Source organism: Galleria mellonella, unplaced genomic scaffold (genome assembly GCF_026898425.1).
Source record: "Galleria mellonella isolate WM207_F2 unplaced genomic scaffold, CSIRO_AGI_GalMel_v1 utg117, whole genome shotgun sequence".
Lineage (NCBI taxonomy): Eukaryota > Metazoa > Arthropoda > Insecta > Lepidoptera > Pyralidae > Galleria > Galleria mellonella.
Window position 1 is genome coordinate 8,734,766 of NW_026441980.1, and position 18,855 is coordinate 8,753,620.

Genomic DNA, 18,855 nt, shown 5'->3' on the forward strand with positions numbered 1-18,855 from the left:
TGTTGCTATTTCTTAGTGACCGCGCAATGAGTAACGTAGGTTAGACTTTAATATTAATAATTATTATAACATTACAATACATAAATTATTCATTTGTTTTTGAAATTTGATAGACGCCTCTTAGGCGATTAACTGGATATTAGTAATAATACCTCTCTCTGTTTGAATAATGCCCAATATAAGTAAAAAAATATGAATCACCACAAACAAATGCCATACAGATGAAATTGGCCCATTTTTTAAATTCAATACTTCCGGAATGATAAGCAACTCATTATGGTAGATAAGTGTTGTAGCCTGGTGGTGGGGAGTATTGTGGCGGCCTGCCTTTTGGACGCACCATTAATGGGCGACTCGAATAGGAGCCTGGAGGTTCTTTCCACCTAAAGGAAAATAAATGAATTAGAATAATACTGTGACATGTCCATTCTTCCATGTTCATTCATTCATTCATACTTCCCCGGTCGAGCCGGCCCATTCATGCTGCAATACCATATAGGATTACAGCGTGGCTCTACCACAGTAAATATATATATTAGAGTAAATATGTATATTTCTAATAATAGCTTTTTAGATCACATCCCTTATCACAGGGCTATCAGCCTGTTTAGAATGGATGAATTGTTAAAATTTATATATACATAATTTATATATTATAATACAATACAGATAATAATCTGATAAGAAATCTCTGAATGGTATTAGTGGAAATTAAATTCACAGCCTGTTATTATTTGACGTATCTAAATAGTAATATTATTTACCATGGCACTAGACTGAGATTATGTGGCGGTTTAGGTTGAGCGAGTCTCTCTGCCCTCTCGCGCCGTAATGTCTCCGTTTCCCGCACTGCGGCACACCAGGCCCGCAATGTGAAGTAGTAGATTAGCTCCACACCAGACAGCAATGAAAAGCCTAGGAAAAGGCCAGCTATGCCACCGAACGACACTATAGGAAGAGAGATTTACTCAATAATACCACTAAAATATACACCGAGAACACTAAGTAGCAGAGTAAGCAGTAACGTGCCACTAATTAGTTAACTAATTTGGTATTAAAACAGATATCTAAGTGTTAGGGCCGACTACCTGTTGCGTATAATGAAACATATAAGTGAAGGTGATAGATATATATTGTTCTCTCGCCTCTTTTAAACCGACTTCAAAAAGAAAGAGATTCTCAATTTGTTTTTTTTTTATGTTTAATACTTCGTAACTCCGTCAATTGTAAAGCGATTTGGAAAATTATTTTTATCTAAAAGGGTCTATTTACAAATGGATTAATTTTATTAAAATTGGTACAGTAGTTTAGTTTTTAAATTAAAATAACTGGTTTTGCTAGAATTGAATTGGTTTTTTTTTTGTTTTTATTTTATTAAATTATTTTTTACTCCCTCCTAATGTGGTTGACGCGCCTTTGTATGTTTTATTGCAATAAATAATCATCTTTAGCAGCTTTTTAAAGAAAAACAAAGGAGATATATACTACATCGTCACTTACATCGATACCACTTTCCATTAGATAAACTGTCAGCTTGCTGACCATTTCAAATTACTTTAAAAAAAGTTACGACTTCCGACATCCGTAAAACTTACATATCATCATCCTACATACACATATACATATCACCCGTAACTTTTCACTGCTAAATATAAATCTCCCCTATAAGGGGAGGTTCTGCCGTTAGTTGCCACGCTAGGCAGGCGGATTGGCAACTGCGGTTAGACTTTTGGTGATGTTTTAAGAAGGACGCTGCTGTCCATATATCGACCATTAAGTTCTATTAGTTGCCTCTTACGATACCCACGTAAAAGCGAAGGACGGCCCATATTATTCAAAATACTTGTAATTTGTTCAACTGTTTTTTTTTATTAAAATGATTTTATAATTTATACACGCGACCGGTTTCTAAACTGAATTTTTTATATAGTTATCTATAAACCTAATACAACTGCAATATAACATTTAAACTATCTAATATGTATATATATGTGAAAACAACTCTAAAAGCCTAAATGAGGCTGCCAGCATGGCAAATACTGGCAAAACTCCTCTTATGGGAAAGGCTTATATTTTGCAGTGGACAGTTAACAGCTAAAATAACAATATAATAGGCATGTCGTTACGTTCCCCTAAAGCGTTTACTATGTCCTAACTGTACGATAGAATAGATACCTAATAAATCGACCCAGCCAAACAGCACTTCCCTCTTATAACGCACCATTGGCCACGAGACGAATTCCGTCTCAAGGGATGTAGTTGTTCCTGAACTCTTCATTGTGCTGAAAATTATTGTAGCCATCAATGTTAGGTAGCATTTTAAAACAATTAGCTTTGATATATATTCCAAATTTTAGATCGTTTGGAGAAGTTTAGATAGATAGATAGATACTCTTTATTGTTTCCTCCAAGTTTAGATAAATACTATGGCACAGATTTTACAATAATTACCAGTCCCCCCTAGGAATATGACAAATATATCTATCGATCGATAGAGATAACACTAAAAGTTGCCGTCTTGTTTCATCTCATAATGGTTAATACATCTAACTAGCAATTCAGCCCCGCTTCGCACGGATAGATTTTATTTAGGTACCAAACGAATCTATCGATATGGTAGAATCGTTATAGCAAACAAGCCTATGAGGTAGAACGAGATGATAACTTCCAGTGTCTTCATCTTTCTGATGCGAGCGCTATCCAAAACGAAACTATCAATAGAGATGTTTGTCACTTGTCTAGAAAGGCTGGTTAAATTATCTACCTCCTAAAGTTAATAAGTACAATTTAATAAACTATCTTTGTACCTATATAAGAATTGGGGACATTAATTGTATACTCAATGCATTATATATTCTATGCTCTTAGTTTTTTTTTATATTAATTAAATAAAAAAATGATAATTACTCGATTTCTGTAAGTTTCTCAACTTCGTACACTGTATGTGAACAGCCCAGCTCGCAAGGGCACCGTGTCACGTCCGTAATGGCTGCTACGTGCTTTGCGATGCACGCCAACTCTTGAACGGTACACTGTTTATAGCCCTCTAAAAAAAACATGACAATTTTTTATTAAATCTACAAGTGGACATAGGTCCATATAAGGGAGTGACGGGTAGGCTTTTTTTCTAATGGGTGATAATGGAATAGTAACCCCGCCTGCGCTACCGATATACGCTAGTAGAGCACCAATGAGAGTTGATAGGTGACGATGAAAGCAGGTCAGTTAGCCATTCCTAACGAATTCACTAGAATTAACCACGACGGTTTCCAGGGGGAACCACGTGGAAGTCGACCTGATAGGGTGTATTGCTAGTAATGAATCAGTTAGACCTCATTACTAAGAATCCTTTTTCCCACGTGACGGATGGGCTGAGCTCACTTCAGTATATGAGCGAAGCTTTTAAATATACACAAAGATATGTAGCTGAGACTTACGCACCTTTTTTAAGGGGCTTGGAAAAATTTTACATACGCAAATATAAGTGTGAATCAACCATTCCTACTTTTGCTCACAGACGTATACCTATATTTTAATCAACATCTAATGCCGTTAACTGTCCATCGCTGAACACAGGACTCTTGCATAATTTCTGTTTTGCCAGTAGTTGCCACGCTTAACGGGCGGGTTAGCAGCCGCAGTAAAGCTTTGGTGACAACATGTAATATTTTCGATAAACAACTTTTTTATAATCCAAGTACGTAAATTAAATAAAGACAATTTTACGATCAACACGATGACAGCTTGGCATTAATTAGTAACCTTCCAATTGCCCTAATTTTTAAGAATTTTATGTTGACTATAGACACATAGACACAACAGCCCTTTACCCACACAATTACGAATTCAAAACATTTGACATTTTTGTGAATAAAATGCTATGTCGATGTACTTATATTACGGAAGTTGGGTTTTATTAGTAATATAATTATTGGGTTCTTACTTATAAGAGGATAAAAATGCGGTACACATTTGCAAAACAGACGACTTCTTTGCATACGGCACTGCCGCATGCATGCTGAATATGTGTAAATGTTCGAAGTTTCTAACTTCTGCTCGTCGGTGAATATACATCGACGTTGCCTTATGGACAATTGGCGGGCGTCTTCTGTCGTGTATGTATGTTTGACGGAAAACGACACCTTTTCTACACGACGATCCCACATGTGTTGCGCGCTTTGCTCCAATCCGGCCATTTCTTCAGCAGAGTGAATATATATCTACAATTAAAGTGAAAAAGTGTTTATTTTAGTACGAGTTACCTAAAGATCGCGATCAATGCAAATCATATTTATTTGCAAATATAACATTAAATTGTATTTGATGTAATGACATCAAATACATGTAATGACATTAAAATATTACATTGAAATTATAAAATATAAACGTTTTTCTAATTACAGTATTCTTTATGTCAAATCCTTATATCAAAACATTACATAAATCATGAGTACCTACATACTATAATATAAGTCGGTACTTACATCAATCGTAGTGTCATTACGATATGAATTAAAAAGAAAAGACCATTTAGCGTCGGTCTCGTGGATAAAAGCTTCTTGGAATTGCTCTGGCTGCGATTCAGTTTGCCTAAAATATAAATAACACTTGTTAATAGACGTTAAAATTTTGAAATTTGAAATTTTGAAATTTTGAAATTTTAAATTCTAGAATAATAATGCATATTGGGCATCAACTACGGCCGTTATCTAAGCTGTAAATGTTCATCTATCACCATAGTAGCACCTTACATAGGGTTATACATATATACAGCAATCACCGCTCTTCCATTAGGGCTAAAAGTGGGGAGGGGTTTGGTAATGAAGATTAGCTAGTCCCAACTAATATTCGCCTCATGAGGAAATGCTACTACTACTGATGCCCATCAGTTAGACGTTATTATCAGATATTATGATATGGAGTACTTTATTGACACGGCCCGCTATTAGATATGTTTCAAGTTTTTTTTTTCAAAAATAAAACTATTGAAATGCGACTGATATTGAATGGATATCAAAATCTCACCAAGGCCACGTCTTCTCTGCATGCCGTGAATTGAAAGCATAACAGAACCCCATTTCAGTGAACACCGGGACAAGCAAATCACAACACTCCTCAGAGTCTGCTTTCCATTCGCAATCGTAAAATAATGAATCACATCGACGTACAATCTAAAAATACAGGCAACTTATTTATTTATTTAATACTTTATTGTACACACAAATTATACATAAAAATATGACAGAAGTAATCAAATGTACAAATGCGAGCTTAACTCTAAAAGAGTTCTTTTCCAGCAAACCCAGTTAGAACAGTGTATAATATTGTAAGTATATAATATTTCCAATAACTATAAATAACTTATTTATAGTTACTGAGTAATATAGTTATTTATATTGTTTGAACATGCTAAGCTTACATTAAAAACTGCATCTTTCGGGTTACTGAACGGTTCAAGTGATGCACTCTCTGAGCTTCCTATAAGTTCCCGGTCATCGACATATTTCGCAACATGCTCCGCGATACTTGTATAGCTGAGTGTAGCCAGCCATCGCAACATGTTTGCTGCATTTTTAGGGGGATCTGTACCCCATATGCTATAAATATAAGTACAATACAAATAATACTTTATAAGAGACGGAAATTAACGTAATCATTTACCTAAATTCCTATTTTTATTAACCATGAACCAACGTTAGAATCTAAAAGTTATCACAAATAATAATTATTAGTAGCTTTAATATTACTGTACAAGTTCAAAAGTACATAATTCCCTACGATATAAATAAGTATCCAAAAACAACTATATTTTCCTTTTTCGTATGAAAATTAAAAAAAAAAACCTTTCTTATTATTTTTACTAGAAGATTAGATTACATTAATACCAGGTAAATATATTATTATATTACCATTAAGTTCGCCTTTTGTGTCAATAAAGTTTAAAAACATTTAATTAAATATTTAGTAATGTGAGATTATAAAACAGTAAACGACAGAAGGAGTACAATTCTCTAAAAATACCATAGCCGATATATAAAAGTTGTATTGAATCGATTGGGACTCGAATCCGGGAATTCAGTTTCGACGATTTTTATTTTACAATGGAATGGTATCGCAATTACTCATGGCTAGGCGGCCGACACATGGCAATCGTGTGATATCTATAAATTATTGTGACCATAAGAATAAGGATTCTTATGATAGTACCAAAATATGATTAGGTACATTACGAAAAATATTTGCAGATGCACGACACTGAATGCAACGTCTGTATAATGTATAATGCAACGCATGGGGGGTATCATGGCCGTAACAGTATACTCTGTTATGTCCATGGTACTGCTCATGTCTATAGGCGACGGTTACCACTTTCCATCAGGTGGGCCGTCAGCTTATTTGCCATTCTAAGTTGTATAAAAAAGTGCTTAATTTTACAAATTTGACTATATTAATGAAATAACATTTATTACCATGTTTAATTTTCAATAATCTGCAATAATTTTGTTCTATTAAAATTGTATGTCGTATCCTTTATTAGAACTTACTTTAAAATATATTCTTGTAACAATTCATCATCAACGGGATTTAAATCACACAATGTTACTGCTGGAAATGGTACGTCCCAATTGTGAAAATCAGTGTCCAATCCTGTAACAATATACTTATACACATTTATTATACTAGCGAAAAGTAAGAACAAAACTATCCAATATCTTTGAGCGCACTATACAATAAGTACAGCATCTTGGAAAAAAATAGATTATTGGAAGTTATTAGGTTTTCAAAGTCAACCAATCATATCAGCAGTCTACTGTCCACTGCTGAAATTAGGCTTTCAGATTTTGCAAGTAGTTGCCACGCTTGGTAAGTGGATTGGCAACCGCAGTTAAGTTTTGGCGATGTTTTAAGAGGGACGTTGTTGCCTATCTTTCGGCCATTAAATCTCGCCTCCATCGTTGTCGCCTCTTATTACACCCACGAGAAACGAAGAAGTGGCCGTTGAGTATTCTTTGCCGGGATTATGCGACACACAACAACGGCAAAAATCAACAAAGGTAGTGAAATCATATTTCATGAAAATTTGACCATAAAGCCATAATTAATTAATAATAGTAATTAGATTTAATAATTTTAAACTGATAGTTAAGCAGATTACTAACCGGTAATGGTAGGATTAGTTTGAAACTTCTCCCACAAGCTGACAATGATGATGCAGGTGGTCACAGCACCGACTGCTGTGAAACTGAACCACATAAATCTACAAAAAAGTTTATATTAATAGTTTTCATTCATTGGTCAACTAAATTGAAAATGAAATGACGTCTCTTACGGAGATTATAATTATATTAATAATAATTGGAGATATTACGTAGCGATACTAGTAATAGAATAAGTCTTACTTACAAAATGTGTCGTTGTATATAACTAGAATTGATAAATAAATAATAATATTAGTACTACATTATATGTGACCTACATCTAGACCCAAACTAAGCAGGGCCATTTAGATACTAAAACAACTGATAGACATATCCATTTAGACATATTACATAAATACATTATTTTTTATAAATAAATAATAATGTACTTATAATATATATATATATATATATATATATATATATATATATATATATATATATATATATATATATAGTATTTTAAGTATATATTTACGTAAAATACACCCATACAAATACAAATAAACTTAAATCATAAATATTTGTACTGTGGGGAATTGAACTTCCGACTATCAGAAAATAGTGTAGAAACTGTTACACCACCAAAGTCGTTACGAATATAATGATTCATAAAGTTTGACTAAAGTACTTTTGAATGTTGACCACAAGAGATTCTAAGCATAATAGGCACTAACTTTTCACAGAAGGGTCTCTCCTTCTCGGCAATGTAACGAACGCCGTGCAATGTAGAATTATTGAAGAATTCCGTGGTCTGATGACGCAGACTGGTGGCGAATAACGAGAAGCGTTCCCCATCTTCATCGCCATCTGTTTTAGGATATTTATTCCTTGCACGTAGTCCCAGTGGTCTAGGATGTACCTTCATGTTATCTTTTCACATTTTTTCAAATAATTTACATTTCGTGTAGCAGCTCTAATGACAATGGGCACACTAAACGAATCGATTTCGATAACATCAAAATTATCGACCACCCGATAGGTAACACTGCCACTGCCCATTGCGTGATACGGTTACATGACAATTTTTACTACTGCTCGTTTCAGATTGGTATAACATAATAATATTAATATGTATATACGAGGTGTGTTCGTAAAGTAAGGTGAATTCTAATTCTGCGGGCTACGTATTTACAAATTGAAATTTTTTTTGTTCACAGTTTCAACTATATAGTATTTTTTGTTTGTTTGTAGGAGGCAAAAAAGGTTAGAAGTGCTTAGTATGCTCAGCGATTTTTTGCTGTTGAATAAAATGGATTAAAAAGTTTGCATCCAATTTTGTGTAAAAAAATGGAGTTATATATGCTCTAAAATACTCAAAATGTTGGCAATAGTATACGGTAGGAATACTAAGGTATACGGTAGGTAGCGATCTTCAACCATCAAGTTCATGAGAGAAAAGATTGTTAGTAATAATTAACAACCCTTTCTTGCCTGAACTTGATCGTTGACTGCACAGCACCACATTACAGCCACTATGACACTACTAACATAGTTTGTAAGGTTTTTTTCTACTAACCGTTACGGGTTATTGTCTGAAAATAAATATATTTCATTTTTATTAATATCAATGAATAAATAAAAAGTTTTTGATAAAAATGAAAACTCACCTTACTTTTTAAACACACCTCGTATTTTACCATTAAAATACTTTTTATTGTATCCAGCATCCGACCTTAGTCTTTGATTGATCAAAGCTGAGGTACGTGATTGTTTTTCGACGCCCTTTGGTCAACGCATTTACTTCTCGTGAATTGTACTTCCTGGTTTGATGTTATATAAATTGTAATTCCCAAATTTTCAAAAATCTACTTTTATTGCAAATATCACTGTAATAAAATTGCTCCCGCGCCTCCCAAAAAGCACCATAAAAATTTGTATAATAATGTGAAAGCTTTAAAAAATATTTATTGGTTGTATGTTTGTTACAAAATCACGCTACACCGGCTGAATGGTTTGAATGGTTTTATTTTAATGGATGATAATGATAATAATACCCCGCCTACTCTGTCGGCATACACTGGTGAGGTATCAGTGAGGGATGATGGATAACGATGAAGCATTAATCACTATAGTTTCATCATTGATCAAGGGGAACCGCGTGGAGGTTGATCTAATAGGGTTTGTTGCTAACAATGGGATTGCTACTCTCCATTGTTAGTAATGGAGACTAGTCCCTTCCCTCCCTCCTCTTCGGTTTGAATGTTATGAAATGTGGTACAAGTAGGTTATATCCTAACTTAACATAGGATACTTAATATTTATACTAATTCACATGGGCAAAACCGTGGAAAACGTCTAGTAGTACATAATTTACATACCTAACGATTATTATATTACATAAAATTATTGTAAACAAGGTAATTATCATAAACGTATTTTTATTATCTCTCCTCTCAATAACAAAACATGTGGGATATAAAACAGATAAAGGTTGTAAGTATGTAGGTATATTGAATATACTCCCATAGTACGCATATGTGTCATCGATTCTATTCTATACAGACAGATAACATCAGTGAAATCATAACAAATTATGTATGTACATACAGCCCATTTCATAAATAAGTAAACAGATACCTAACATACCTTTAATAAAATAACTACCTATAACATCGCCGTATGATATTAAGTCCGCCATTTACACTTTTTAAGTGTATTAAAGATTTATAAATAAATAAACATTGAAATACTAAACAAAACACTCCATACATTATACGAGTATTAAAAGCGTGACATAATTACTACAGGTAGTTAGCAGATTACTTGTGTTTTTTTTTTTTTTCAATTAAAGGGCACTCATTCTGTTAATATTTTTCTTTGAATTATAAACTTCATCAACACCCGCTTCTGGTGGCAGAAGTGGGTCTATTTTAATGTCTAACTCTTTAAGTGCATCATCAACTATTTTAATCTTTCCTAACAGTCTCTCAGCTTGTAGATTGTAACCTGGTTCAAGCATTTTTCCACTTGGATTCAACTTGAATAAGTATTCAGCCTGCGTAACAAAAATTATCTATATAGTCCTCATACAAGTATTTTCAATAAATAGTTTAATCTTTTAAAAAAGGGGCGCTGGTTTCTAAAAAAACCTCCTGGGTGCTCATGTTCTTTTGGCACATTATCTCCATTTCAGCTAAAAGATGACAATACTTGTTGGACAAGCAAGCGTGTTTAAGCAACAGACAATAAGATGAAGATTATTTTAGTTTCACTATAATGTCTAACTTCTACATCTCGTGGGTGCTGGCATCCACGGAGTCGGCGCCTCTGATCATGATATTCACTCTTTATTTAATATTATAATCAATCAATATTAATACATTTAATAAAATCGTAACTGGTCGCTGTCTGTACATGAAAGATATTTAAGAAAAACCGTTATAGGGGAGCTTTATAAACGCAATAGATCCCAAAACAATTATTTTAAGAATTTTTGTCTGTTTGTCTGTACGTTTGTGCGCGCTAGTCTCAAAAACGGCTTAACTGATTTGAATTCGGTATTCACTAATGCGTTTCCGTTTGCTCCACTTAATATTTAGTGTGTTTTATTCAGTTCATAAATAAAAAAGTTATATCAATTTAAAAAAGTCACATATCAAAAGCTATGAAATAACTTTATGAAGATATATATCATATTTTAACTCATATAATAGCGCCGCGGGAAAGCTAGTAACAAAATATGATACAGATTTAGAAGAAATTAAACACTATTATACAATTTATGTTCTTGTGACATTCCTACTATAATGATCTTATAGAACTCAATGAAAAAGTAACTAAATTTTGTTTGAAACAAATCAAATCGTACAATCATTAATTGATTTTTAATTTGGACTACTATTGGACATTAACAAACTGTCTTATGACCGGAACCATTATTATTTTGTCTACATTTCCATTAGGTTCTATTGAAACAGACTATATAAATTACTAATGGCAATTTTAGATATACATACAAGGAAATCAATGGGATCCTCAGGCCTCAGTTTAGCCACTTCAAGGAGAGCTGGTGTTAATGTCGGAAATATATAACGTACTAAATAATTACGCATTAGCTCTCCTGCCGCAGCTAGAGCTGCTTCTTCTTCTTCGCGCATTAAAGCGTATAACTCAGACTGTAGAAACGAGATAAATAAGTATACAAAGATGTAGACAATTATTAAGAGCTTTAATTTGGCACTTAATAAAATTTACTTATAATTATATATTACGTACCTACCCAACCCATATTAAACTATTTTTACACGACCTACTCCTATTTACATTTTGTAATCAAATAATCTCTCCTTTTTTTTATTAAATTAACACCAATGTTTTTAATTCCAGGTAAAGCAGGAATTATAAATATACACATAATAAAATATATACATGCCCAATATTCCATTTTTTCTTCGCGTTCTTCTTTCAGTTTTTTCTCCAACTCTTTTAATGCTTTAGCTTCTTTAGCACGCAATGTTTCCAATTCCTCTCTTTCTTTCTTTTCTGCGGCTTCAATAAGCGCTTTAAAAAATAACATTTTTTTTTATTATTTAGGTCAATGCATTTTCTTCGTTTAGCGTTTTAAAATACATTTCATAAAATACAAACAGTAAGTACCTAATACAAGTAATCATAATTAATGTAAAGTAGAGACTGTGTTTTATAAGACTAACTCACCGATAAGTTTACCATAGCGGCATGGTCTTCCCATTCGCAGAGCAACAGCAGCATAAGATCCCTGCATAGCATAGTCTAAATGATCTTTTACAGTTACGACAAGCGGATGTATGTCTAGTTCATCAAAAAAATTCAGAGGTGTTATGTCTCTGGCGTCTCCAGCCCTGAACTCGCTTAGCCGTTTTAGTACGGCTTCTTCGTTCAAGCGTGAATCACCTTCTGGCTGACGCATTACTTTTTCACATATAAAATCGTCTGTTGCTTCTAACGAGACTACAATATCTACAAATATGACGTTACTTCAGTAAGAATTTTCAAATAAATTTAGAAAAATAAATACTGTTTGTATACAAACTACAAACCAGGAAGTAGCTTTTTCAAAAGGTTATTGAATAAATTTACATCTTCGTCGAATTCTTGTTCTTCGTTTTCTTCTTCTGCATCGGAGTCTTGTTCTTCGCCTTTATCGAAAACTATAATTTTTAAATCATTTTATAAATTTTCTCCGTTTTTAACAATTATTTATTCCAAATTATTTAATAAATGGTCTTACGTGCTACACATTGAGTCATAGAGGTAGGAAATCCATCAAGAACCCATCCTCGATTAAGAGCTTCCCGACTAAGAAGTCTTTGACGTAAATACCTGTTCAATTATTTTAAAATATAGTTATCATATTTTAATTGTGAATAAATCATATATATTGTTAGATTCAATCTCATATAATCCAATGATGTTAATATTTATTACAATTTATTTTAAGAGGTACCTATTTAATTTTTATTACTATTACCCCATGACTTCATTATCCGTTAGTAATCGGCCAGATTGCAGTATGGCTAATGTCTGCTTGGTTGCCTCTTGTACGCCTTCTTCTTCGCCAGTATCATCATCGTCTGCCAAAGCAGGATCCTCATCATTTCCAACGGACATTCCAAGTGCGGCTGTCTCCTCAACCTCCCAGTGTCTTACTCGCCAAGCCTTCAGAATAGTTAACACTTAAGGTATGTGTATGTATTATACATATAACGATTTAGAGTTAAAACAACTGCAGACACTATAATTACAATTATCAATTTAATTACAAAAAAAAACTCACAAGGTCTTCTAAAATATCCTGTGCTACTGTCTCTGGCGATATATATATTAATCCATAGGCCTTACATATCAGCTTGGACAATGTTGTCTTTCCCACGATTGGTGGACCATAAATTATAACCTGCGAAAAAATATAAAAGATAATTGCTATATGATGTCACATATTTTAACAAAATAAACAAAGATCTATTGTTGTATTATACTTTAAAAGGTTTCAGTCCTCTCTCTTTTTTAAATTGTTTTATAAGCGCAGGTATATTCTCAGCGAAGGATAACTCCGAAGTCCACTGCAGACCCATTGTCTCCACAATGAACGTTGGCTCCATATTTAAATTAAGAGTCATCAGATCGTAAATTCTTTGCTGTAAATATAATATTATTAAAATATAATAAAATTAACTAGACGATGTCTGTATATGGGAGACACTTAAAAAAGTCGGTCAATTTTGCGAGTCGGACTCGCGCAACGAGGGACCCGTACAAAATATTCAAATAAAAAAAAAATTGTTAAATAACTACAAATTTACGGTGTTCGGATTTTTTCCTTTACTTATGCTACATGACATTGCTTCTTGCCAAATTTCACGATTTTAGGTCAATGGGAAGTACCCTATAGGTCTACCCCTCCTGCGAATGTCGAAATATGCAATATAAATGGAACATAAATGGCCGAATCTTTTGCGTCGATTTAGAAGCTTGATTTTTTTACTGCACTGAAATTAATTAAGAGATTGCAGACCTGAGTTTATGAGATTAATTTCAATCAAAAACTAAAATCTGGTGTATATTCCATTTTAATACATTATCTAGAAGTAGTCTATTTCATTAGTTTTTGCTATTTCTGAGTAAAATACTAATCATTAATAAATCTGAAATGTCGCTAATAGTAGTATGTAACTAAATAACTTTTCTTTAATGGATAAAGCGGACACTACACAAGCAAGATCACGTCGTTTGTTTGTAATAAATCTATTATCTTACGTTAATTTCTGGAATCAAAAAAGCGTCTTCCGGTGGTATACATTTAAACATTCCTGATCCCACAATTCGACCAAGTGGTTTCACTATCTACAATAAACAAAAAATGTTCTTATGTATTTTACTTATTATTTATAAAATGAAGATAAATAAAAAATGCACATTATTCTTCAAATAAGAAATATTACATCACCTCTCTTTGCTTCGTAACATTTTGTTCAACCGCTAAAATGTAAAGCTTTTTCGGAAAGTCTATAACCAAGTTGTATATTATTCTGTAAATAAAATCTTTACATCAGTAAAATAAACTTCAATAATATACTTGTCTGTAGATATTCCATAAAACAGAAAGAACAATAATACTGACTGCGCTAAATCGAGTACATTAATGAGTGGTATTGCATTTCCACCACGACCAAGTATTGGTAAAATTCTTTCACACTCCCAGGCCTTCTGAAACCAGTAGAAGAGGACATCCTCACGGCCACCGTAAGTTACACCAGCGTTGACCACCACCGCGCTATTCAAAATTAAAATTGTTAAATATAGTTAAAATTAATATTACTACTATAGTATATGAATAATTAATCTTAACATCCCAATTATCTGACAATTTTCAAAAACATTTGAAGATTTTTTTATGTTTCCGATTGATTACTTAAAAAAAATCTCGCTAGTAATAACATATATAAATAAACCGTGTCACTCGTTTGCTCCGAATAGAAAAATAAGATAGTTTTTAACATGAAAAGAAAAAATTGACGCGATAGACCAGGGACAAAACATGGTGTATCGCTTTTTAATTAAATGAGTAAGACTTCGACAAACAAATATCATTACATTGATTGTGCATACGTCTATTATGTCCAAATCACAGAATTCTGAGCTTCCTGAGTATTAGTCGAATTTTGAAGCTTGACGTAGTTTAAAGCTTGACACAAAACAACTGAGATCAGCTTTTTTTATATTACTATGATGGCAAACAAGCATACGGCTCGTCCGATGGTAAATGGGTTTACCGTAGCCTATGGACGCCTGTAAAACCAAGGACATCACACGTACGGTGTCGACCCTTAAGAAATGTTAATACGCCCATTTTGAAAAACCCGAATATAAATGGCAGATATGAAAATTTAAGATAATTTGAGTAAACTAAAAATTTACAGATAGCTTAGTTAATGGTTAGTCAATAATCACGTATGTAAACACACGTTATTCTGTTAACCAATATTAATAAGAGATGTAACTACGTAGAAATACCTAAATGGTGTAAAATATTAATTAATAAAAAAGTTGCTTTTAATTATACTTTGGACGTTATGTTAGATATGTATCTACAATCGAATATTATGAATATTCCGTATTTTAATACATGATTCTTATGATGATGTACCTATTATAAAACAGATAGATACATCGCTTACAAGACGTATATTTATTTTACATAACTACTTGTACCTTTACTTACCCAATTTGTGACTTGTATTTTCTGGCAATCGCAACTATTTCATTTTCAATATCATAATGCATTTTATAATTAGGATGAGGCTTCCTTTTACGGAAATCAGTTTCTATAAATGGCATGTCTGGAGTATCCTAATAATAACAACAAAATGAACTGAAACTATTCTCTTAATGTCCATAATAAATAAATTTAAAATTTAAAACATAAATTTCAAATTTACAGTTTATTTAATTTACCACGCTAATAAATATATCACGCATCATCTACACTAATATTATAAAAAGGAAAGATTTGTATTTTTGTGTGTATGTTTGTAATGAATAAATTCAAAAACTACTTTGCCGATTTAAAAAATTCTTTCACCATTCGAAAGCTACATTCACCCTGAGTAACATAGGCTATATTTATTGCTAGAAAAGATTAGGGGTCCTTACTAAAAGTTTAGTAACGTAACTCAAGGTGTAAAAAATGCTATAAAATATCTTTCGTCGCGTGCGCTTCGGAAACTATTGGTGATATAACAAAAGTATGTTGTACAATATAGAAGAAGATATCAGTAACTACAAAAAAACTTCGCGATACTATATGTCCAACTATTATAGTTATGTTACAATAACCACTTTTTAAAATATTGTAAAAATGTCCACCCGTGCGAAGCCGGGATGGGCCGCTAGTCATAAATAAGATTCATGCGAGAAAATTTTTAAGTGTTCTGTATTGCAGTACTCGGTACATCGTAATCATAATAAAATATTATCTACTTTTCAAATTATACGTATATTAAGTATTTGAAAGCTGAAGATTTTTTTTAAATACAAGATATGGAAACAACAGTTAGAATTTCATTTATATGTAAATCAGGCATTATATTTTTAATTCATTAAGAAGTTTATTTTGCATTTTAATAAGTGGTTAAAATGGGGTAGAGAAATATATGACAGAAAAAAGTCTCAAAACACACACCATGGACCGCAAATGATACATTTTTCTGTCGCAAATTTTCCTAGGGATTCTAAGTCCGAAGGTAATCGAAGAAACTATTAATTACGGACTCAATACACATCACATAATATTAGGACAAATTTAATTGCAAATTTAGTGTCCAGAATTTGTACTGATATTTATCTATATATATATATATATATATATATATATATATATATATATATATATATATATATATATATATATATATATATATATATATATATATATATATATTTGGTGAGATTTACAGATTTACCAATCTCCTCGCCAATAATCATAGAAAATTATAATACATTAATAGAAAAAATATATAATTGTAATATATACAAAAAAAAAAAAGAATTAAAATTCAATTCTGCGTAATTTATTACTGCCCTGCAAAACTCTGTTGCAGTACAATGAAATAAATTCAGCTATGAACTTGCAACTCAACGAGGTATCGTTGAACAGGCGTAGCGTCCTCGTGAGAGGCGCCTGATTAGTATGGAATGTCCTATTGCGTAGTAGGGCAAATATTCCGTGATTACGATCACGCTTACTAAGTTCTGGGTTCAACATGCTTATAAGATTCAAGATAGACGCATTATACGAGTACTTTATTCCCCTGATTATATTAAAGAAGTAGTCTAGCAGAGATAAAAATCCAATCACGGTACTGCCATTTATCAAATGTTTTATTTTTATTTGTGTACATATATTTAGTTTCATGTTGATTTCAGATGATAGTGTTATTTTCCAGGTTACTCGGTAAGGAAGAATTATAGAGAATTTTAATGGCTTCTACTAATATAATAGAATAGGGGCAATATCTAATCGCCCGCATATTCGCAATATATTATATGCAATGGATCGTAACAAGGACTATCTAAACACAATATATAAAATAATAAACGCCCAAGTAATGAAAAACAAATTACCGGATCCAATGGTTTCGTAGCAGCCCATGTCATAACTGAAGAAATTAATATTAAATATCGCCTTTTCGATTGTCCTCCCCCGTCCCCCACATCCGAGGATGTTCGATTTGCCAGCGTTTGTTTTTCAAATAAATCCTTCAGTACTATCAAAATTAATACATAATTAAATGGTAAATATAAATATCGATTTGATTCAATGATTTTATTGAAATAGTAATCAGTGTACAATGCCATTATTATTTGGTACGAGTGTATATATGATAATTGCAATAGCTATTATAAAAATGTCAATTTTTAACTTACTTTTCACGTAATCTAAAACCATATTCAACTCATCTCTATCGCTGCTTATATCCAAAATTACAGTTCCACATGTAAGCATTTCGGGTAGACATTTGGCTTTTGGAATTATACGGGCAACATTGTCCAGACTTTTGACTTTTACATCACTAACAGTACCTGGGATCGATAATTTTTATTGGGAATAATAATTATTGTAGGTAAGCTATCGACCAATATTTTACCTATTTACCTATAATTTCGTACGGTTGTTCAGGTGGCAGCCGCAACAGAGGTTCGGCGTCCTCTCCAATAACAGTTTGAGATGTCTCCCTAGAATTTGGAGTGGCATATTTGTCTAATATTTTAAAAAGTTCCTTTAACACGTATTGGCTATGATACGAGTCCAAGTTGTTAACAAAATAACGTTTGACAGAAAATAAGTTTCCCGATTTAGATGAGGATTTCTCTAAGGAAATTTTTTCCAGTGATTTCTTCATATTTTTTGAAAAATTTCTATTCTAAAACTTTCTAATATAGATATTATAAATTATTTGACAAGAACAAATGAATAACCATAAAATCAGTTGACGTTTATGTTGCATTAAAAAGAGGTAAAGTAAATAAGTAAATAATTAAAATTATATCTACAACTTAACAAAGACTGTCCTAGCTTCAGGACCTGGCGATTGGTGTGATTATGTAGCATATATTATTATTTTTTACTTTAATCGATACAAATTTTATTACTCTATTTTACTAGTAAAACGTTCACATGATAGATGTCACGTCACTTCTCCATCTCAAATAAAACATGTATGTACTTTAACCTATACAAAATTTCATAATGTTTGATTGGCATGACGAATTCGCGGGTAAACGCTAGTTATATTTTGCTTTCTTACATCGTGAAGATATCGGACCGTGTAGGGGTACATAATACAGATATCAGAACTAAATGATTATCTTAATATCACATAAAAAAAATATATGAAAATTAGTTAAGTTGTTATTTAACCTAATACTCTGTTTTCTTCATAAACCACGGTTTAAGTTCGTGTAATTCATTAAGTTTACATTTATAATGAATAAAATACATTTTTCTCGATAAAATATTTTATTGTCCATCATAAAATAAAAGGACCTAAGTAAAATATAAAGACATTTAAGTACAATTGTTCATTACATTCACGCATTATTTATATTATGTATATTAGCTATAACTAAACTTTTATTTCATAACTAGCACCTCAAGTAGGAATAATACCTATTA

At 32.2% G+C, this 18,855-nt stretch overlaps 2 protein-coding genes across 2 annotated transcripts; both read right to left on the reverse strand.

Moving 5' to 3' along the window:
* Positions 1-4: 4 nt before the first annotated feature.
* LOC128199968 (sodium channel protein Nach-like) lies at positions 5-8,201 on the reverse strand. Its single transcript, XM_052897577.1, has 11 exons — positions 7,877-8,201; positions 7,161-7,258; positions 6,546-6,648; positions 5,420-5,597; positions 5,026-5,171; positions 4,485-4,590; positions 3,944-4,220; positions 2,908-3,046; positions 2,176-2,282; positions 765-948; positions 5-383 (listed from the first exon to the last, which is right to left on the reverse strand). The coding sequence occupies exons 1-11, from the start codon at positions 8,065-8,067 to the stop codon at positions 275-277; spliced, it is 1,638 nt and encodes a 545-aa protein (XP_052753537.1). The 5' UTR covers positions 8,068-8,201; the 3' UTR covers positions 5-274.
* Positions 8,202-9,228: 1,027 nt separating this feature from the next.
* LOC113511832 (adenylate kinase 7-like) lies at positions 9,229-18,268 on the reverse strand. Its single transcript, XM_052897598.1, has 16 exons — positions 17,836-18,268; positions 17,607-17,762; positions 17,304-17,446; positions 15,403-15,530; positions 14,302-14,454; positions 14,128-14,209; positions 13,938-14,024; positions 13,160-13,318; positions 12,958-13,077; positions 12,652-12,839; positions 12,412-12,503; positions 12,221-12,331; positions 11,859-12,140; positions 11,575-11,702; positions 11,159-11,317; positions 9,229-10,197 (listed from the first exon to the last, which is right to left on the reverse strand). Exons 1-16 carry the CDS (start codon positions 18,080-18,082, stop codon positions 9,988-9,990), a joined length of 2,445 nt encoding a protein of 814 aa, XP_052753558.1. The 5' UTR covers positions 18,083-18,268; the 3' UTR covers positions 9,229-9,987.
* Between the last annotated feature and the right edge of the window lie 587 nt (positions 18,269-18,855).